The sequence below is a fragment of the Dromiciops gliroides genome, chromosome 3 (assembly GCF_019393635.1).
Source record: "Dromiciops gliroides isolate mDroGli1 chromosome 3, mDroGli1.pri, whole genome shotgun sequence".
Classification (NCBI taxonomy): Eukaryota; Metazoa; Chordata; class Mammalia; order Microbiotheria; family Microbiotheriidae; genus Dromiciops; species Dromiciops gliroides.
In genome coordinates, this window is record NC_057863.1 from 637,108,258 (window position 1) to 637,130,433 (window position 22,176).

Genomic DNA, 22,176 nt, shown 5'->3' on the forward strand with positions numbered 1-22,176 from the left:
CCCACTGAAAGAGGGAGTTAAAAGTCAAGTAAAAGATGGCAAGATGAGCAAGCAAAGAAAGTTGATAACTATAGAAAGGTTTTTTAGTGACAAGGAAGATCAAGGTGCACCCTCAGAAGAGGAGAGCAACTTCAGGGCCCCTATATCCAAAGCTTCCAAGAAAAATATGAATTGGTCTCAGGCCATGGAAGCTCTCAAAAGGGACTTTGAAGAGAAAGTAGGAGAGATAGAAGGAAGATTTAGGGATGGAAGAAAGAATGGAAAAAATTAAAAGTACAGACTAAAAGGTCCTCCTACTGCTGTCCTTTTCCAAAATTAGAGAACAGAAACAGCCATTCATTCAGCCTTCTTACTTCCTGAAAACATAGGTAATGTGGCAGCACAATACCAATTTTCAGTAATATAGGGCAGGATTTAATTCCATAACCATATTAGAATTTAAGTATATCATTAATAAATCATATGTAGTCAACTTAAATTCAATGCTCATATTTAAAGTATTTCACAGTTTTAACTCAATTCTAAAGTAGCATCTTCATCACATACAAAAATATTTTGAGGATGCTTCTAGAAAGCTGAAACAGTCCACATATGATTGACTCCTTCTTCTATTGTCTTGTATAGTGCGAATGCTTTATGTGCACCTGTTATGAGAATCATTACTTCTCTAGCATCCATCACCATCCCCATGCCAACGGCTGCACCATAGTTGGCACTTTAGATAAATCTTCATCAAAATATTAGCATTTGTCAAAATGGTATCCATTGCTAGAGTCTTTAATCTTGTCCTTGATACTTAACTGGATCCTGGTCCACTGAAAGCGATGTAACCATCTGGACCAATGCCTCCAACAAGACAATTTCTCCAGCTTCTTCTATTTTCTTTTCAAATGCATCACATTCTGTCTGCAGGTCTGAAGCATTTCCATCAAGGATGTGCACATTATTAGGATCTATGTCAATATGCTTAAAGGAGTTATTCCACATATATGAACGATTGCTCTCCAGATGATTTCTGGAAAGTCCTACATATTCATCCATGTTAAAGGTCTTTGTATATTTGAAGGAAAGGTCGACATTCTTGTGATATCCCATTAGTTTTTTTTATAGAATCCCAAAGGTGTGTTTCTTGTTGGCTATCCCAGGGTAAAATATCTGTCCTGTCCTGATTTGGACTGGATAATTTGATTATAGATGTATTTGGCTGCCCATTCACTAGCCAAGTCATAATTATCAAGAATTACAAGTCTCATTTTGGTGATACACAGCTTCTAGGACAAGTACTTGAAACCACTGGAATGGGCCCCAGGAACCCCTGGCAGAACTCAGCTGTCACTCAAGAACACAAGAAAGGTGATAGGCGAGCAATCCCAGTGAGAGCTGGGGCCAAAGCCCTGGAGACCAGGGAGTCCATCAATATATTAATAATAGAATTCACATTACCTTGGGAATCAATTTAATCTGTCCATAAATCTCTTACTTTTAAGCTAAGTCTATAACATTATCAACATATTCATTTTCTGTAATTTGTACCACTAAAAGTTTCTCCTTTGGCAAAAGGCCAGAGCATATCCTAATAGAAGAGCTAATGCACAATTTTTTTTTTCTTTTTTTAGTGAGGCAATTAGGGTTAAGTGACTTGCCCAGAGTCACACAGCTAGTAAGTGTCAAGTGTCTGGGGCTGGATTTGAACTCAGGTCCTTCTGAATCCAGGGCCAGTGTTCTATCCACTGTGCCACCTAGCTGCCCCAAACACACAATTTTAAAACAGGGCATAATATTTTCAACTTCTAGCCATATCTAAATGAATAACCCCTAATAAAAGCAGGTGTCTCTTTAAGGCAGATAGATCACAAGCTATGCTGATATTCCTTTTTTTTCTTTTTTTTTTTTTTGCAGGGCAATGAGGGTTAAGTGACTTGCCCAGGGTCGCACAGCTAATAAGTGTCTGAGGCAAGATTTGAACTCAGGTCCTCCTGAATCCAAGGCCAGTGCTTTATCCACTGCACCACCTAGCTGCCTTGCTGCTATTCCTTTAACACAGAACTGAGGGGCATTCTCTTAGGCGCTTCTCTTAGCCTGGTCTCACTCTCCCCAGCCCGCTTCCTGGGACTCCATGCTAGGTATATAACTAGTGGTGAAGTTATTCAGACATGTAGTCAAATAAATAATAAATGCCTGCTGCCAAAAACTGGTGCTATAGCCTCTAATTTATAAGTAGCAACATATATCTTAGAAACCCCAGCAGAGCTCCCCAATAATATAGGCAGAAAAAGGCTAGTCCCCAATATTTCAAATGACACACTACAAAATATGCCCTTGCTTATTGCAATAGAAACAAGTGTGTGAAGGCTGATGGTGGGTCTCTACCACTTGAATTAAATTTCTAGACATTTCCTGTAGGGAAGCTAAAATAGTTTAGATTCTGTTTGTTTGCTCAGAGGTCATGGTATTTAACTCCTGTTCTTTGTTTTGCACCTCTTTCTTCTGCTTAAGTTTCTCCTCTTCCTCTCCATAATCTGTCCTGTCTTTTCTTTCTCTTTTCCTTGGGTAAATCCCTCTTACACTTCATTCTCCATTTACACTCTCTTTTTTCTTTCTTTCTCTTCCATTTCATTCCTTTCATATACATATAATGCAATTTATTTTATCCGTTCTGTGCTCAAGGTACTTCATGCTGGACACTGACTCTCAAAATACCTCTTTATTTCTGGTAAAGATTGATTTACAAAATGACTAAAAATGAAATGTGTATCTCTAGGATTTGACAGATCTAATCCAGCATATTGTTTGGCACTCTTATATAAACTATCACAAAATCTATTAGGTCTTTCATTAACTTCCTGAGTTGTATCTAGAAATTTTTGCTAATTACGATCTGCTAGCACATAATTCCATTGCTTTTTTGTTTTGTTTTTTTTTAACGGGGCAATGGGGTTAAGTGACTTGCCCAGGGTCACACAGCTAGTAAGTGTCAAGTGTCTGAGGCCGGGTTTGAACTCAGGAACTCCTGAATCCAGGGTTGGTGCTTTATCCACTGTGCCACCTAGCCGCCCCATTCCATTGCTTTTAACAATATTTTTCTTGCCTCTTGTAATTTATTAAATTGCTCAGGGATACTAGGGTCCCAGATTAGGATCCTAGATGGCCAGCATGTAGCTGCCTTACCTGTAGTTACTAAGGAATTTGCAGTTTCTATAATATCTGCTCTTTCTCTAAGGAAAACAGTTTGTATGAGATCTATGACGTCACTCCAATTTGGCTGAAATCCCCTAAAAATTTCCTAAATTGGCTTATTACTGTTGCTGGATCTTCATCAAATTTAGGGATCTCTCTCTTCCATGTGCTTAAATATTTGGGGCCAAATGGCTTATGCTGTCTCAGGACTACTATTGCCCCTCTATGTTCATGAGTGACCATCTCTTGTAGAGGTAAAATGGCCTTAGGTTTTTCTTTCCTCTCGAAAGCTAGACTCTCAGTGGAGACAGATTTAGAAGATACAAGGAGAGACCAGGAGCAGGAAGTAAGTATTAAAAGATGGTCTCATGGCTGCCAAAGCCATGGAGGTGCAGCTGCCACAAAGGCAGAGGGAAGAGGCAGATATATTGCCTTCACCTAAATAGCAGCAGGGTGAGGAGGGGGCAGAGTTGGAGGTGGAAACATTGAAGGAGAGGAGGGGCCAATGAGAGATGAGAGGGTCCAGCCCCAGCCTCTGGGAGAGAAACTAATGTTGCAGGAAGGGGTGGGCCAGAGACCTAATCTGGCCTCCCCTGGGAGGGAGACAGAAAGAAGGCAAGGGGAGATACAGGGGATGGATGTGCGGGGCCAAACCAAAGAGTGGAGCCATGCTGCTGGAGAGGTGAAATGAGGGAGAAACTCAGAAGCAACATAAAATTCATAATAGGCAGTAGGGTAGGGTTAGAAGGAGCCAAAGTTATAGAGGGAAGGTAATACAGGGAGTAAGGGTTTGGAAAAGACAAGTGAAGAGGAACAACCAACCAACTCATTGGGATCTCTATTCCCTATTGTCATGGGTTGCAGAGCACCCCAGAAGTTCTCTGGGGCTGATCAAGGAATCTTCTCCTTGAGAAACTAAAGCAGAGGACAGATACGCCTAGAGAGATAAGCCGAACCAAATTGGACTGAGCTAGCTTTGGGATCCCCGGCCTTCATTCTGGTCTCCCTTATCCCTGGGGAGATAAATTTGAGTGTGGCTGCAGCCTTTATGTCCTGAAGAGAGATCCGTAGCCACCCCTCCCCCAATTCCTCTAGTCACCACCAGTGGAGGATGGTCCTCCCTCACTAAAGGAACTTTCCACAGGCAGATGGTCCACCCCCATCAACCCCCTATAAAAGTACCTGCCAGCCTCCTGCTCGAGGAGATTAGTAGTACCTCAGAGCCACGTGCTTTGTTCCTATCTCCCCATGAAAAGTCCAAGGATTTCCTTCATGGTTTCCCTCCCCTCCCCTCTTCCCTTCCCTTGCCCCTAAATAAACTACCACCTTATTCTAACTGCTTTTGTGTGCAAGAGGGTATAATTCTTTAAAGAGGAATTCCTAAGAACACCAACCCCTAACCCAAACCCCATACCCCATTTTCCTCCATTACACTATGATTAATTTTAAATCTCTCAGTATTTGATAATTAAAAGAACCATACTTAGGCCATAAAACTTCCCTTGCTAAATTAAAATAAGTATTATGCCAGGTGTAAAAGAGCTTAATAAGCTGCTTTTTTTTTTCATCCCTGGTTTAATTGGTAAAGTACCTTTATTCAGTTCTATAGGAATTTTTGGTTCCTTGAGGTACATTTTTCTTACTGTGTTGGGCTCCCCGTTATATGTACAAATTACCTTTTCTACACAGATAACCTAATAAAAATCCTCTTACTCTGGGGCAGCTAGGTGGCGCAGTGGATAAAGCACGGGTCCTGGATTCAGGAGTACCTGAGTTCAAATCCGGCCTCAGACACTTGACACTTACTAGCTGTGTGACCCTGGGCAAGTCACTTAACCCCCATTGCCCCGCAAAAAAAAAAAAATCCTCTTATTCTTACCCTATTCATCTAAAGACTCCCTCTTATGAACTCATTCAGTAAAAGGATTTGAACCTGGCTTCTTAAGACAAAAAGCATCAAATCTCTCAGAAGGCCTCAGAAGGCCCTTACCTCCATGTCTTTGCTTAGAAGGCTAAATCAGAAACTTTAAGAGTAAAGTTCCCCAACTATTGAAACAGAAACAGGCATAAAAACACACATGAAAACTTAGACAGAGACAAACATATAACAAAATGCCAAACATAGGGACAAAATACCAAAAATAGACACATAAATGCTTACCCAGAAGATGGATTGAAGATCAAAATCAGAAGTTTCATTCTCAAATACCCTTAAGATGGTTTGACAAAACTGTGTTTTTATAATTAATTGCTATTGTTATGGATAACAGTTTAGGGTAAGCATTTTATTAATTTATTCAACATTGTACCAGTACTGAAAGGATTGACCACATGACCTCAGGCTACATGGTAGATAAAGCAGGGAGAGAGCTTCAGCATGTGTTAGCACCTGCAGGAGAAAAGCCCAACGATGATCCATGCTGGAGCAGCTAGGTGGTGCAGTGGATAGAGCACTGACCCTGAAGTCAGGAGGACCTGAGTTCAAATCCAGCCTCAGACATTTAACACTTACTAGCTGTGTGACCCTGGGCAAGTCACTTAACCCTACAAAAACAAACAAACAAACAAAATGATCCATGCTGTCTCCTAGAAAGACAGTTATCAAAGTTATCCAAGAGACAGTTATCAAAGTTATCCAAGAGAAGCCCAGAAGAAGCCCCAGAATACTCAGCAGACCCAAAAGACCTAGAAGATCTTTTGTGGCATCTTCCAAGGGCTTTTTTTATCCTCTTTTGATACAGGCAGCTCAGTATGCATTGATCAAAACTAATTGGGGGCAGCAAGGTGGCACAGTAGAGAGAGCACCAGTCCTGGAGTCAGGAGTACCTGAGTTCAAGGCCAGCCTCAGAACATTGACACTTACTAGCTGTGTGACCCTGGGCAAGTCACTTAACCCCAATTGCCTCACCAAAAAAAAAAAACTAATCGGATAGCATCATTCAATTCCATTGGTTGACATGACTTGAAGGTTGTCTACATTAAAATGAACTCTAGAGATGACATCAAGGAAAAGAATGCAAAAGACCTCTGGGAGCCAAGATGGCAGAGAGAAGCCAGGAAGTTGCCTGAACTCTCCCAAATTTCCCTCAGAAACAGAGTTAAATTAAGACTTTAAATGGATTCTGGAGCTGCAGAACCTACAAAAAGATAGTGAAACAATCCTTAGGTTTAAGATAACCTAGAAATGCTTCAGAAAAGGTCTGTCTCACCTGGGTAAAAGGGGAGCACAGTTCAGTGCAGAAGATGTCTAGGCAAGCCAGCTGAAGGCACTTAGCCAAAGCACAGATCAGCCCCTAAGGACCCTCAGTCCTAGCTCAGCAAGCTAGTGACACCAGGTCAGTTGTGAGGCACCCAGCTTCAATACATAAGGCAAGCTAGGTGGCACAGTGGACAAAGCACTGGTCCTGGATTCAGGAGGACCTGAGTTCAAATCAGACCTCAGACACTTGACACTTACTAGCTGTGTGACCCTGGGCAAGTCACTTAACCCTCATTGCCCCCCCCCCCCAAAAAAAAATGGCAGTCTGCTAGCTGAGGTCCCAACAGGCACTACTAGACTGAATTACTCCGGTGCGGTAACCTTCTGAGACCTCAAAGTAGAAAGCCAGTTGCTGAGCCCCTGGGCCCCAGCAAAAGAAGCTTGGGACAGTGCAGAGCTCTTTTTTTTTCTTTTTTAGTGAGGCAATTGGGGTTAAGTGACTTGCCCAGGGTCACACAGCTCGTAAGTGTTAAGTGTCTGAGGCAGGATTTGAACTCAGGTACTCCTGACTCCAGGGCCGGTGCTCTATCCACTGTGCCATCCAGCTGCCCCCAGAGCTCAATTTTAAGAGGCATGAAATAGCTAAGGGCTGACAAAAAAGATTATACTGGGAGAAGAGGAAAGGGGAGACAGAATGGGGTAAATCACATTACATGAAGAGGTACAAAGGACCTATTACCTAGAGTTCATATTACATTGGTTCAACCTTACTCTCATCTGATTTGCCTCAAAAAGAGAAAAACATACACACTCAGGTGGGTATAGAATTTTATCTTATGCTGTAGGGAAATAAGAGGGGAAAGGGGAAAGAAAAGGGTGGGGTGCTGATAGAAGGGAAGATAAAACTAGGAGGCAAAAGGACAAAGGACAAAAGGGTAGTGGGGCTGATAGAAGGGCGGGTAGACTGAGGGAAGTGGTTGTGAGAAACAAAACACTTGAGAAGGAACAAGGGAAAAGGAGTGAGGAAAGTATTAACAAGGGAGAAAATAGGATGCAGGAAAATACACAGTAATCATAACTGTGAATGTGAATGGGATGAACTCTTCCATAAAAAGGAAGCAGATAGCAGAGTGGATTGTGAACCAGAATACGACAATATGTTGTTTACGAGAAATACATTTGAAACAAAGAGATACATACATAGTAAAGGTAAAAGGCTGGGGCAGAATATATTATGCTTCAACTGAAGTTAAAAAAAAAAAAACAGGTACCAATCCTTATCTCAGACAAAGCAAATGTAAAAATAGACCTAATTAAAAGACATAAAGAAGGAGAATACATCTAGCTAAAAGGTACCATAGAAAATGAAGTGATATCAATAATAAACATATGTACCAAGTGGTACAGCATCCAAATTCTTAGGGAAGAAATAAAGTGAGTTACAGGAAGAAATCAGGAAAAAAACACATATGAAAACTTAGACAGAGACAGGCACATTAAAAAAAAATGCCAAAAATAGGAACAAAACACCAAAAATTGACAAATAAATTTACCCGAAAGATTAATTAGAGATAAAAATCAGAAGTTTCTATCTCAAATACCCTTAATGTGGTTTGGCAAAAATATGGTTTTTTGGGGTTTTTTTGTGCGGGGCAATGGGGGTTAAGTATGCCCAGAGTCATATGGCTAGTAAGTGTCAAATGTCTGAGGCCGGATTTGAACTCAGGTCCTCCTGAATCCAGGGCTGGTACTTTATCCACTGTGCCACCTAGCCGCCCTAAAAATATGTTTTTATAACTAATTGTTATCACTATAGATAAAAGTTTTGGGTAAGCATTTATTTGTCAATTTTTGGTGTTTATTCAATATTATATCGGTAAAGGATTGACCATGTATCTCCCTAACTTCTCATGGCCTCAGGCTTCATGATAGAGAAAGCAGATAGAGCTTCAGCCTGCCACTTAGTACCAGCAGGAGAAAAGCCCCAAATGACCCATGCTGTCTTCCAGAGAGATAGCATATGGTTTCAAGGAGACCCAAGAGAAGCCCAGAAGCAGCTCCAGCCAACCCAGAAGACCTAGAAGACTTTTTGTGGTGTCTTCCAAGGGCTTTTTTTATTCATTTTTGATAGAGGTGAGTCATTGTACATTGATCAAAGTTAATTGGTTAGCATCATTCAATTTCATTGATTGACTTGATTTCAAGGTGGTCTACATTAAAATGAACTCTAGAAGGGGCAGCTAGGTGGCGCAGTGGATAAAGCACCGGCCCTGGATTCAGGAGGACATGAGTTCAAATTTGGCCTCAGACACTTGACACGTACTAGCTGTGTGTAGTCACTTAACCCCAATTGGCTCATCAAAAAAAGAAAAAAAAATGAACTCTAGAGATGACATCAGGGGAAAGAATGCAAAAGATCCTCACTCAAGTGACTTAAGGCAAAGTCCATTATCTAGATGTGGTTTGATCCCATCAGTCCTTCACTAATCTAGAAAAAATAATCTATCTCTGTTCCTTTTGTTCCCTTGGATTTGTCCCAGACAAGATTTGATGAAGTTTCTCAAGGAGAACTGGATTTTCTGGAGTGGGGAGAATAAAGGACTGAGAATGTGATCTCCGAGTCACCTAAGAAATCCATTATTAATAATTATTTTCTCACATCACGTACCCCAAGATAGCCCACTTCCCATTTAATTAAGCATTCAAAGGTGATTAGGTATCCCTCAGAAACAACTCCTTTTCCAAGGGCATATAAACTCTGACCCCACCTTCATTAGTGGTCTTTGCTCTGAGAGAGACATTCAAATGATCATCCTTTTTTTAGTAACTTACTGGCCTTATTAATAAAATGATTAAATTACCCCAAAATGGTTTCTCTAAAATCTTTTTAAATGTAATACAAATAATTTGACAAAGCTTATACATTTGTAATTAGAAAAAAATATTTCCTTATAGGAAAATATATTTTCTTATAAAACAAAAAAAATAAGTAAAAAAACTCCAGGTTTTGATGATAATTCAAACTCCAGTCCTAGATGGATATTCCCATCATAAGTCTTTTGGAATTTCCCTGGATCACTGTATTGCTGAAAATAGCAAAGTCAATTCATAATTCATCATTTTACAATATTGCTGTTACTGTGTACAATGTTCTTCTGGTTCTTCTCTCTTCACTTTGCATTAGTTCATGTAAGTCTTTCAAAGTTTTTCTGAAATCTGTCTGCTCATCATTTTTTATAGCAAAATAATAACCCCTCATCATTATATACCACAACTTGTTCAAGCACCCTCCCAGTTGATGGATATGCCCTCCTTTTCCAATTCTTCTCCAGCTCAGAAAGAGCTTCTGTAAATGTTTTGTACATATAGGTCCTTTTCTTGGTAGTGGCATTGCTGGGTCAAAGGGTATGTACAATTTTATTGCCCTTTGGGCATAGTTCCAAATTGCTCTCCAGAGTGGTAGGATCAGTTCACAACTCCACCAATAGTGTATCTCCCTGCAGCTACACACCCTAGTGGGACATCGCTTTCTTGTCCTAGGATTTCTTCCCAGAACCACATAGGCAATGCAACATAGTCCTGCTCTCAGTGCTAGCAAAAAGAACTCTGTAATCTCCTCCTGACCAGTTGTCCAAACCACTTACCATCTATGGGCTCAGGGCTCTGTTCTGGGACAGGACATCAGAAGTGTATGTTGGCGGTGAAACTTTTGCCTTCCCTTAAACATCATTTGCCATCTAGAATGCTTTTGGCTGCAAAATTTAGAGGAGGTGCAAGCAGGAGATGGCCGCCACTGCTGGGGATGAGTTTTGTTACAATGACAGGCCAATGTCTTGGCCTGGAGGTTCTACCATCATAATCAAGGTTCCCGACTATCTTGACTCTTGGGCATTCTTTCCTTTTGTGGAGCTGATTCTACTTGTTGCCTAGTCTCCTGAACAGGAATGTTGGTGACTGACCCATCAGCTTCAAGGGGGTGACAGATCTCTCCAGGTTCAAATGCTTTAGCCTGAAACATAGGGAAAAATGAGCCAGTTTGAGACTGTTCCAAAATTTTTAGGCCCTATTTGTGTGTGTGTGTGTGTGTGTGTGTGCGTGCATGTGTGTGTAACTACTGTTATCCCTTCCACATTGTGACTTTCCCCATTGTGGTTTTGATATATTGAGGGTCATCATAAGAAATTAAATGGGAATTTGGGGGAGGGGAGCTTTGTAGAAGCCAAAGACTATATTGGGAAGGCCAGCAGGTGACACAGAAAAAGTTTAGAAACCCCAAAATGCATAATATATATGTAAAGTATTTTATCTTTTAAGACCATAATAATTCACATTTCTTCCGTGATATGAAGGGTGAGGCAAAAAGTTTCACATCAATTTTCTATGATATAGAAGGGATGACTGTATAATCACTGATCCAGCCCTTATACATCACAGGAGGAATCTGAAACCCAGAAAAAGAAAGTGACTTATCCAAGATCAAACAACAACCTTACATACAACACCTCACTTCCAGGACTTCTCGTGGTTTTTCCTTGTCATAGGAGCATAGATTCAGAGCAGGAAGGGACCTCATAGACCAGCTACCTGAAGCCACACTTGAGCAAGAATCCCCTCTCTCAGCTCCCCAATCCTCTGTTCTCCACCTTCCATTTGAAGACATCCAGCCAAGAAGAGTCAGGTCCCTCCTGAGGTGACCGTTTCTACTTGAACATAGCTATAATAATGAGGAAACTCTTCCTGACTTTAAGCCTAATCACAGATGATCCTCTTTGTGACTTCTACCCTTTCATGCTGGTTCTACCCCCTGGGGCTGAACAGAACAAGATGAATCTTCCAAGGAACAAGCTGAAGTCCACTATCATGTGTTCCCTTTGCTCCCTCCTTTCTCCAGGTTAAACATGCCCAGAGCTTTCATTCAGTTCTCATATGGGGGGAATTTGAGGCCCATCACCATCCCAGCTACCTTCCTCTCTCCTTTTTTTGTGTTTTTTTTTTTTTTGCTGGGCAATGAGGGTTAAGTGACTTGCCCAGGGTCACACAGCTAGTAAGTGTCAAGTATCTGAGGCCGGATTTGAACTCAGGTCCTCCTGAATCCAGGGCCAGTGCTTTATCCACTGTGCCACCTACCTGCCCCTACCTTCCTCTCTTATCAACATCTTTCCTAAAATATGGTGTCTAGAATCCCTGTGTTTTTAATGGAAAGGTGTCTCCTATTGAATGGAAAGATAGATTCAGAGATCACTGGCCAAGTTGACACATTCAGGGCTTGTTGTCAGGGATCAAAGGTATATGGAAGTGATGTTCTCTCAGCTAGAAGAGCAAGGATCCCCCCAGGCAGTCACATTAGCAGAAAGATGTCAGCTCAGTCAACTAATTACTCCATAAGTTTGTCAAAAGCTACTTACCCTTCTTGCTACCTTGTAAGCTGAAATGCAAAGAAGAAGAGCGTCAGGAAGCAGGATAGAGAAATTTTTCAGATGAATAATGAATGGATAAAGAGAATTCCAGACACATCTATACACATGCAGTGAGGTCAGTCAAATAGACCTGGGTTCGTATGATGCCTTTGACATTCCCTGTGTGACTTTGGGAAATCAATCAATCAATCAACATGCACTTATTAAATGCCTATTGTGTGCCAGGCACTGTGTAATATTCTAGGGTTACAAGTAAAAAGAATAAAATAATCTCTCCCCTCAAGGATCTTATATTCCAACAGGGAGACACCAGGAGTGTCTCTTCACTAGTTGTTGCCAAGCCTGGAATACTCCCCCTGTTCCCCTCTGCCTTCAGTCAAGAGGGCAAACATTCCACCTTCTGCAAGAGGTCTTTCCCAGTCCCCCTTAATGCAAATACCTTCCCTCTGAGAGAGCCTCTCATTGACCTCTAAATACCTTGTGTATACATGGTGGTCTACCCTTGTCTCCCTCATTAGAATTGGAGTTCTTTGAGGGCAGGACTGAGGGTTCTTGTATCCCCACTATTCAGGGTGTTCTCTGAGAAATTTTCTTGATTTTTAGGGTTTTGTCAGTCCTGTCCAATTCTGTGTGACTCCATTTGGCTTTTTCTTGGCAAAGATACTGGAATTATTTGCCATTTCTTTCTCCAGCTCATTTTACAGATATGGAAACTGAGGCAAATAGGGTTAGATGACTTGCCCAGGGTCATGCAGCTACTAAGTCTGAGGCTAGATTTGAACTCAAGTCTTCTTCACTCCAGACCCAGCACTCTCTCAACTCCTCTACCTAGTTGCCTAAAATGCTAGGCCTCGAGTTCCTTCTCTATCAAACGAATAGACTAAGTGAATGACATCTCACCCCTTTCCAGCTTAAACCTTTGAGCCAACCACCACACTGTGATCCTATGAAGCTTAGAAAGGAAAGTGACTTGTTTGAGGTCCCACAGCCACTGACCCTCTGGAGTATGTGCTCCCTTCTTGGGTTTTCCATCACTTATATCTATCTCCCCACCCTGAGCAGTGCTCTAAGGCCTAGGCTAGGAAGACTCTCCGGTTATTTACCAATCATTTGCTGAGCCCTTTTCTAAAGATCTGGCCAGAGCCCCTCTGCCTCAGTCCATCCCCCCCCCCTCCCTGTTCCTCAATACTTGTGCCAACGCCCCAGGGCAGGATTTCCAGGGTTCTGTTCTATCTGGACTCAGCCTAGGCAGAGGGCCTGGGTGTTACATAACTTACTTGTATAATCTACACCTGGAAGACCCACACTGATCAGGGGTATCTATATTTCTGAACTTGAAATCACCAAAGTGCTGACTTTTGAAAACTAGACAGAACTTTTCAAGTTTCTGTGGGTTCCATGAAGACAAATACTGAATCAATGAAAAAAAAAAGGTATTTATTAAGCACCTACTATATACCAGGAACCATGATAGATGCTAGAGATACAAAGACAAAAGCCCTTACCTTTGAGGAACTCTCATTCTGATGTGTTCTCCTTCTTCCCTCCTGCCAAATAACTTTGCCTTTATCTTGTACATACAATGTACTTTTCTATGTCCATGCTAAATTCTATCAGTCCCAACAGCCAATGGGCTCTTTGAAAATGCGAGCTGTTTCACCATTGTGCAGTGTCTGTACAGAGGAGGAGCTTAATAAATGTTTATTGAATTGAATTGAACTCGGCACTCATCTTGGCTCCTGTGCACAATGCTCTGCATATAGTAAGTGATTGATAAGTGGTTCTTGAGATAAATTCAGTAGCCTGAATTGACTTGCTTTGTGTGTGCATATGTGTGTGTGTGTGTGTATGACTAGCACAGTACCAGGAACATAGTAGGTGCTTAATAAATGCTACTTCAGTTGATTTGATATGTGTAGCATATATATAATTGTATAGTGTCTGGTATATGCTTAATAAATGCTTCATTTATCACCTATCATCTATCTATCCATTTAGATTTCCTTCTATCATCTAGCTATCCATCTATCTATGCATATATCCACCCTTCCTTTCATTCAAGCATCCATCATTTCATATATCATCTCTCTTTCCATCCATCTTTCAATCTATCTTTTTAAATTTATTTTGTGGGCTACATTCTAAATTCCAAACTGAATCCCTCTGTTCTCTCCCCACTGAACTGGAGGAGGCCACCATCTGACATAGATTTATAATTATATAAATATAAGTAAAACCATACTATGTGTGCTTCTATTTATCAGTTCTTTCTCTGGAGGCAGATATCATCTTCCTTCATAGGCCCCTTATTTGAGTATTTATAGTACTTAGAATAACTTGATTTCTCACAATTATTTCTTGAACAATATTGCTATTATTGTATACAATGTTCCCTTGGTTCTGCTCATTTCACTCTTCATTATTTCATGCAAGTCTTTCTATGTTTTCCTAAAATTAACCAGCTTATCATTACTTACAGGACGGTAATATTACATCAAAATCATATACCACATGGGGCAGCAAGGTGGCGCAGTGGATAAAGCACCAACCCTGAATGCAGGAGGACCTGAGTTCAAATCCGACCTCAGATGCTTGACATTTACTTACTAGCTGTGTGACCCTGGGCAAGTCACTTAACCCTCATTGCCCCATAAAAATAAATAAATAAATGAATGAATGAATGAATAAATAAATAGATAGATAGATAAATAGATAAATGAATGAATGAATGAATAAATAAATAAATAGATAAATCATCACATACCACAACTTGTTCAACCATTGCCCAATTGGTGGGCATCCCCTCAATTTCCAATTCTTTGCCACCACAAAGAGAGCTGCTATAAATATTTAGGACATATAGATTCTTTTCCTTTTCCCCTGATCACCTTGGGAAACAGACTTAATAGTGGTATTGCTGGGTCACATTCTTCCATCTACCCAGCATCTATCAATCTTTCAGTCCATTCATCCATCCTTCTATCCAGCCAACTATCTATCTACCATATTTTTATCTCTGCTAAAAATCATTACCTCCCTTTGGAGAAAGGAATATGTTTTCCCAATTAGTTTTACAAAGTTGTGATAATAAGGGATCCCATTTAGATTGTCTTTGTGTGAATTTAACAAGCTAGTGATTAGCAGCAGAAATATAATTAGGAATTTCTGTGCTTGGGGGCAAGAACCACAAACTGAACTCGGGTCAAGCTCACCCTCATTTAAGTGTGGAAGGAGGGAGTAAGGAGAAAGACGGGGACAGGGGGAAGCCCTCCTCTGCCTTCCAGCTGCCATTTCCTGAGATTCATTGAATGAATGTAAGATTGAAATACTAAGATTCTACTGTTCTGAAGGACTCCAATTTTGGTCAGAGCCCTCTAAATGCAATGCCCCGAGGCAAAGTCCCCACCCCTCCACTCTCATTATATCTCTGTTTACCTGATGGCTTCTTTTTCTTTATAAAATAACACAGCATCACAGCAATAATAATGACAATGATGGTAGAGATTACACTGATGACAGTAGTGATATATGTATGTGGAGAGTGGGATGAGCACACTGCATCCGTGGTGTAGGTGCCTGGATTTTCTTCAGATAAACCCTGGGCACTACAGCTAGGAAGACAGATGAGGACACATGTCATTGGACCTGAATTCATTCCCATCAGTCCAGCAAACCTGACTTGATCCCACTCCTCCACCAGGTGCAGTCAGTCATGCCATTCAGCAGCAAAGAAGCTCACAACAAGAGGGTCAGAGTATCCCAAGCAGAGGGAGAGAAGCAGGGCCAGATGTGCCTTCATTAACAGTCTGGACAAAGGCAGAGGTGCTCACCTCCCAAATTCAGAGATAACACAATAAACTGGGAGGAAGAGCGTCCATGTGCAATTGGCTAGAAAGCCAGTGTGTCCAGAGTCAGGATCCAAAAAGATTTAGACAGATTAGAACCAAGAGACAATGTTGTGTTGTTTTGTTTTTGAGGGGCCCAGAACTGCAATTCCATCAGTGTGGGGAATTCCCTGGTGTAGAAATGCCTTCCCCTGATGCAGGAATTGTCAGGAATGGAGAGCCTTGGATTGTTGTCTAGGGCATGGAGAGTGTATGTGTGTGACTTGCCTTTGAGACAGAGCTTACAATGTCTAAGAGACAGAACTAGAGGCTTCCCAACCCCAAGGCAAGCCCTGGATCCCCCACTGCCTAACCTAATGGTAAGATGGAAATTAATAGGACTAAATGGAAACATCTTAAAATTGGGCTCAAGAAAAAAATACAAAAACAAAAACACCAATTCTAAAAGATCATAGAAAAAAAATTTAAATTTAAATTTAAATTAAAAAAAAAGATAATAGAGTCAGAGGTAGCTAGGTGGTGCACAAATGGACACAACGGGACAGACTGCCAGACCTAGAGTCTGGAACATGGGAATTCAAATCTGGCTTCAGACATTTCCCAGCTGTTTGACCTTGAGCAAGTCATTTAACCCCTGTTTGCCTCAGTTTTCTCATCTGTAAAATGAGGACAAGAACAGCACCCACTTCCTAGTCTTATTATGAGGATCAAATGAGATAATACCTACAAAATGCTATTACTGTTGTTATTGCAGCTTCTGTCCCAGTGCCCATTGGTAGGAGACTCTCTCCTTTGGGTGAAGAGGAATGCCCTGCCCTGCAGGAGTTGGCCAAGCAGAGTTGGTGGGAGAATTCCATCTCAATCAGTCCTCTTTAGGACTCTTCAAACTTCAAGTCTTCTTGGGGGACTCTTCAAGTATCAAATTGCTGGGGGCAGCTAGGTGGATAGAGCACAGACCCTGGATTCAGGAGGACCTGAGTTCAAATCCAGCCTCATACACTTGACACTTAATAGCTGTGTGACCCGGGGCAAGTTGCTTAACCCTCATTGCCCCGCAAAAAAAAAGTATCGAATTGCTTCCAGCTTCCAGTTTCAAGAAGGAAGATGGAAGAGGCCAACCCCAATTTAGGTTGCTGATGGAAAAGACTCTGGGAATACCTGAGAGGAGCCAGAAGCCTCCACCATGTCCTCATGCCCAGCTCTCTACATTAGAGACTTGGGGGAGTTTCCCTTTAGGTGAGATCTAGACCTCTGCTCTTGGTTGAGCTGAGTTATCAGGGGCCTAATGAAAAAGCGCCTTCCTCTGTATAATTTTGGTATATATTATCCTACGTATATCTCATCTGAGCTCTCTTTTGCTACAATTTAGATCAGTGGGCTTCTTTTCTTTTTGTCGTGTGTTCATTGTGGAATTGGTATTAGGTGGGAAGGGAGTCAAGCTTTGGATAGAGAGCTTGGGATTTCCCTTCCTCATCCAAAAACAGACAAAGCAATCAGAAATGAGACTGAACCCAGTCATATGCTCTAGACCAATAATACTTAAAGAAATGGATAGTTGTCATTCTAGCCTTGTGCCCCTTCTCTCTGAGAAGGACAAAGTGATCCCTGTCTCCAACTTCCTGCAGCTGCTACTGACAAAAAACAAAGTCTTCCTTGGAAAACGGTAGATAGGAGAAAAGTCTAGAGATGATAGTTCTTCCCTCATCTGAGCCATATGACAGCCCACGCAAAAGGTGGGCCTTAACTACATATAGAGATTTTTTCTTTCCTTCTTTTTTTTTTTTTTTGTGGGGCAATTGGGGTTAAGTGACTTGCACAGGGTCACACAGCTAGTAAGTGTTAAGTGTCTGAGGCCGGATTTGAACTCAGGTGCTCCTGAATCCAGGGCCACTGCTCTATCCACTGCGCCACCTAGCTGTCCTGTATATAGAGATTTTTAATCTCTGTCTCTGCCTCTCTCTCCACTTCGGGTCTTTAGGACTACATTATTACAGGGGTTCCCCTTCTGACTGAAAAATGACAAAGTGATCAAAAGTTAGTTTGAACCTAATTATATCCCTAAACTAAGAATATTTAAGGAAGCAGATAAATATAATTCTAGCCTGATACATCTCTTTCCAATGTCTCTTTTAATAATAAATTTTACTTAATCATTAGTTTATTAATTGTTATATATATATATATTATATATAATTATTATTTTTGTTTTTGTTTACTCATTTCAGTTGTATCCAACTTTTTGTGACCAGATTTAGGGTTGGGTTTTTTTTTTGGCAAAGATACTTGCATGGTTTGCCATTTCCTTCTCAAGCTCATTTTACAGATGAAAAAACTGAGGCAAATAGGGTAAAGTGACTTCTCTAGAGTCACACAGTTAGGAAGTGTCTCAGACTGAATTCAAACTCAGGAAGATAAGTCTTCCTAATTCCATACCCAGAACTCTATCCACCACACCACTTAGCTGCCTATTTTTCATGTTTATCATCATAAGCATCATTATTGAAAGGCACATTAGAGCCAACTATTTGAATCCTCTAATTATAAAGATGAGGAGGCAGCTAGGTGGCGCAGTGGATAGAGCACTGGCCCTGGATTCAGAAGGACCTGAGTTCAAATCCGGTCTCAGACACTTAACACTTACTAGCTGTGTGACCCTGGAGAAGTCACTTAACCCCAATTGCCTCACTAAAAAAAATAAATAAATAAAGATGAGGAAACTGAGGTACAAAGAATCAAAGTTATTTATCCATGGTCTCAAAGGAAGCAAATATCAGAGGCAGGATCTGGACCCAGGTCCTTTGGCTCCAGAGCCAACATCCCTTCCATTCTACCATGCCACTGTCCTGGGAGTGAGATGGGATTAGATAACAATCCATCTGAAAATGTCTTGGAGTATGAGCACCCTAAACATTCTGTATGAGTCAGCAGTGCAATTGGAAAACCAGTCATGGTGGTTCGGCCTTAGACTACATTAGAGAAATTAGAATAAGGAAGTGCTGTAATACCTGTCCATGGACACTGTCCTGATTCAGTGCCCCTTTTTAGAAAGTTCCTTGGTTATCTGGAGAGCTTCCACAAGAGCAAATTTTAGGACCATAGATTCCAAGTTGAATGGTACTTAAGTTCTTTGGCTAGGTCCCTCATTTATAGAGGATGAAATCAAGTACAGAGACTTCAATTGACTGATTATAACAGTTAGAATTTACATAGTCTCTCCAATGGACCAGCATTTTTTCAATATTATTTCACTGACCCAAAGACAGGTGGGTAGCCCCCATGGCACCTGAACCCAGATTCTCTTGATTCCAAATCCCTATCTATGTTTCTGGGGCAACTAGGGTTCTAAGCCATGCATGTTAGGAGCTATTGAAGGATGAGTTGGAGAGGTCAGAAGGTTATCTCAAATAGTGAAAGGGATATTAAGTAGAAGAAAAGTAAACTCGCTCAGCTTGGACCCAGAGGGTAGAATCTGGAGTGATGGAGAGAAGTCACAGAAAGGCAGATTTTAGCTCAGTTTAAAGGTAAAAACTTAACAATGGGAAGTATCCAAAAGAAGGAAGACTAGAAGAAAACACAGACAAGCAGAACACGAAAGCTTTGAAAGTTACATGTTGAATTCCTTAAAATTAGAATTGAGCATATGAAAGGTAATGACTTTATGAGAAATCAAGAAACAATAAAACAAAACCAAAAGAATAAAAAATAGAAGATAATGTGAAATATTTCATTGGAAAAACAACTGACCTAGAAAATAGATCCAGAAGAGACGATTTAAGAATTATTGGACTATGGAAGGACTTAAGTGGACTGATGCTGAGTGAAATGAGCAGAACCAGGAGACAGTGACAGAAACACTGTGTGATGATCAACTGTGATAGACTTGGCCCTTCTCAGCAGTGCAATGATCCAAGACAACTCCAAAGAACTCATGATGGAGAATGTTCTCCACATCCAGGAAAAAGAACTGTGGATTCTGAATGCAGATTGAACCATGCTGTTTCTACTTTTTGGCATTTTTTTTCTTTGGGGGGTTTTTTCCTTTGTGTTCTGATTCTTCTTTCATAATGTGACTAATGCAGAAATATGTTTAAAGCAAATGTACATATATAACCTATATCAGATTGCTTTCGGTCTTAGGGAGAGGGGAGGGAAGGAATGGAGGGAGAAAATTTTGGAGCTAAAAATCTTATGAAAACCAATGTTGAAAACTATCTTTATATGTAACTGGAAAATAATAAAAATAATTTTATGATAATAAAAAATAATTATTGGACTACCTGAAATTCATGATAAAAAACAAAAAGTCTAGAAATCAACTTTCAAGAAATTATCAAGGAAAACTGCCCTGATATTCTAGAACCAGAGGATAAAATAGAAATGGAAAGAAAAGTGTATCCTATGTATTTCCCCCCCAGAGATCCAATTGTTAAATACTTACCTGCATACCCCTGTGGATATCTTTTTTTCTGTTTTGCTTTGTATATGTAAACACTTGTTTTATTTGGTATTTGTTTAGGTCAAATTTTTGTTTAAAATGCTACAAGTGAACAAGCAAAAAGAATGAACCACCAAATCCCAGAGTGTGTTGTACTTACTTAGTCCATGGCAGACACTGGTGAAGGGTTCCATTGAGGGAAAATGTCCCTGCTGGGCATTTTTCACAGATGGTGTTGTTTCTCTCCGTGCCTAAAAGACAATGAGACATGGGAGATTTCGTGCTCAGCATAGCAATAGGATCAGAGTAAAACATAGCCGCTAGAAGTGTAACTCTGAATTGATTGGTCCCTTCCCTGAAAGCAGTGTCAGAGCAAAAAGCATTGGGAAAACTCCCCAGGCCTTTGGGAAGAAAGTGTCTGGCACATGGTAGTGCTATGTAAATGCTTCTTTCCTTATTATTATCTTACTTATCTGAAACCATCCAAATGATTTTGCCCATTTACAGAATCATGGCTTTAGAGGTTAGAAGGGACCTTAGCACTGAGTCCTACTGTCTCATTTTACAGGAGAGGAAATAGGTCCAGAGAGGTCAAGTAGGTGACTTACTAGACCACACAGGTTACTTCTTCGATATTTGAAGGTTCTTTGACTTGGGCAGCTTGGGTCCTTGAGTTCAGGTTGTGATTTCCCTCTTTTAGCAGAGGGCCCTTCAGAATTGTATATGAAACATTCATCCTCTGGGGCCTGTATTGAGCTAAGTACCCCTGTACTTAACTAGACAGGTTCTCAGGAAACAGTCCTCCAGAAAATCAGACCCCTGATCCTATTTTAGAAGCCTCCAACTCAGCAGAATTTGAACTCTTGGGGATCACCTTCAATAACCATGGGGCACACCAAAAACCAGTAAGAGGAGCAGTGAAGAAATTACCAATTAGATCAATGAAGTTCATGACCAACCAAGGGATAGGGATGCTCACAGAAGATAAAATGGATAGCTTTGAGTATATAAAATTTAAAAGATTTTGCACAAAGCTAACACAACTAAAATTAGAATGGAAGCAGCTAAGTGGAGGTGTGGTGGGTCAGAAATCTTTGCAGCAAGTTTCTCTGATAAAAGTCTAATTTCCAAGATATATACAGAACTGATTCAAATAAATAAGAATAAGAGCCATTCTCCAAATGATAAATGACCAAAGGATAGGAATAAGCAGTTTTCAAAAGAAGAAATACAAGCTATCAATAGTTATATATTTTTTAAAATGCTCTAAATCTCGAACAATTAGAGAAATACAAATTAAAGAAACTCTGAGGTTCTGGTTCATATACATCAGATTGCCAAGTCTGATTTTAAAAAGGAAAATGGCAAATGCTGGAGGGACTATGGGATAGCAGGCATATTGATGTACTGTTGGAGCTGTGACTTTGGTCCAAACTTTCTGAAAAGGAATTTGTAACAGCGTCTCAAAAGTTCTGTGCATCCCTTTTGGCCCACTGCTACTACTTCTGATCCTATACCAACAACAAGATCAAAAAAAGGGGGGAATGACCCATATTTACAAAAATATTTATAGCCTATCTTTTTCTGAAGAAAAAGAATTGGAAATGAAGGATGTGTCCACTAACTGGGGAATGGCTGACAAATTATGGTTCGTGAATGTGAGGGAATATTATTTCACCATAAGAAATGATGAAATGGATGATTTCAGCGAAACATGGGAAAACTTGCATGAACTGATGTAGAGTTAAGTGAGCACAACAAAGAGAACAATTTATATAGTAACAACAACATTGTAAAGACAAACAACTTAAAAAGACTTAAGAACTCAGATTGGGCAGCTAGGTGGTGAAGTGGATAAAACACCAGCCCTGGATTCAGGAGTACCTGAGTTCCAATCTGGCCTCAGACACTTGACACTTACTAGCTGTGTGACCCTGGGCAAGTCACTTAACCTTCATTGCCCCACAACAACAACAACAAAATAAGAACTCAGATCAATGGAATAACCAACTACAATTCCAGAGGACTCATGTTTAAGCATGCTACCCACCTCCTGATGTAGAGGTGATGAACTCAAGGTGCCAATGGAGGCAATAATATATT

At 40.6% G+C, this 22,176-nt stretch overlaps 1 protein-coding gene and 1 pseudogene across 4 annotated transcripts in view; both read right to left on the bottom strand.

Moving 5' to 3' along the window:
- Positions 1-234: 234 nt before the first annotated feature.
- LOC122749530 lies at positions 235-1,265 on the bottom strand (annotated as a pseudogene).
- A 7,422-nt stretch (positions 1,266-8,687) lies between these two features.
- The window catches only part of LOC122751909 (tumor necrosis factor receptor superfamily member 14-like), a 35,411-nt gene continuing 21,922 nt past the window's right edge, over positions 8,688-22,176 (bottom strand). For 3 of the 4 annotated variants that reach the window (XM_043999145.1, XM_043999144.1, XM_043999146.1), the window contains 4 exons: positions 20,234-20,324; positions 15,229-15,404; positions 11,782-11,801; positions 8,688-10,385 (listed from right to left, as the gene is read on the bottom strand). In XM_043999145.1, the coding sequence (XP_043855080.1) occupies positions 10,236-10,385; positions 11,782-11,801; positions 15,229-15,404; positions 20,234-20,324 (437 nt within the window). In that variant the 3' untranslated portion in view covers positions 8,688-10,235. The remainder of the gene's footprint in view (positions 10,386-11,781; positions 11,802-15,228; positions 15,405-20,233; positions 20,325-22,176) is intronic. The other variant, XM_043999147.1, reaches the window with a different exon arrangement.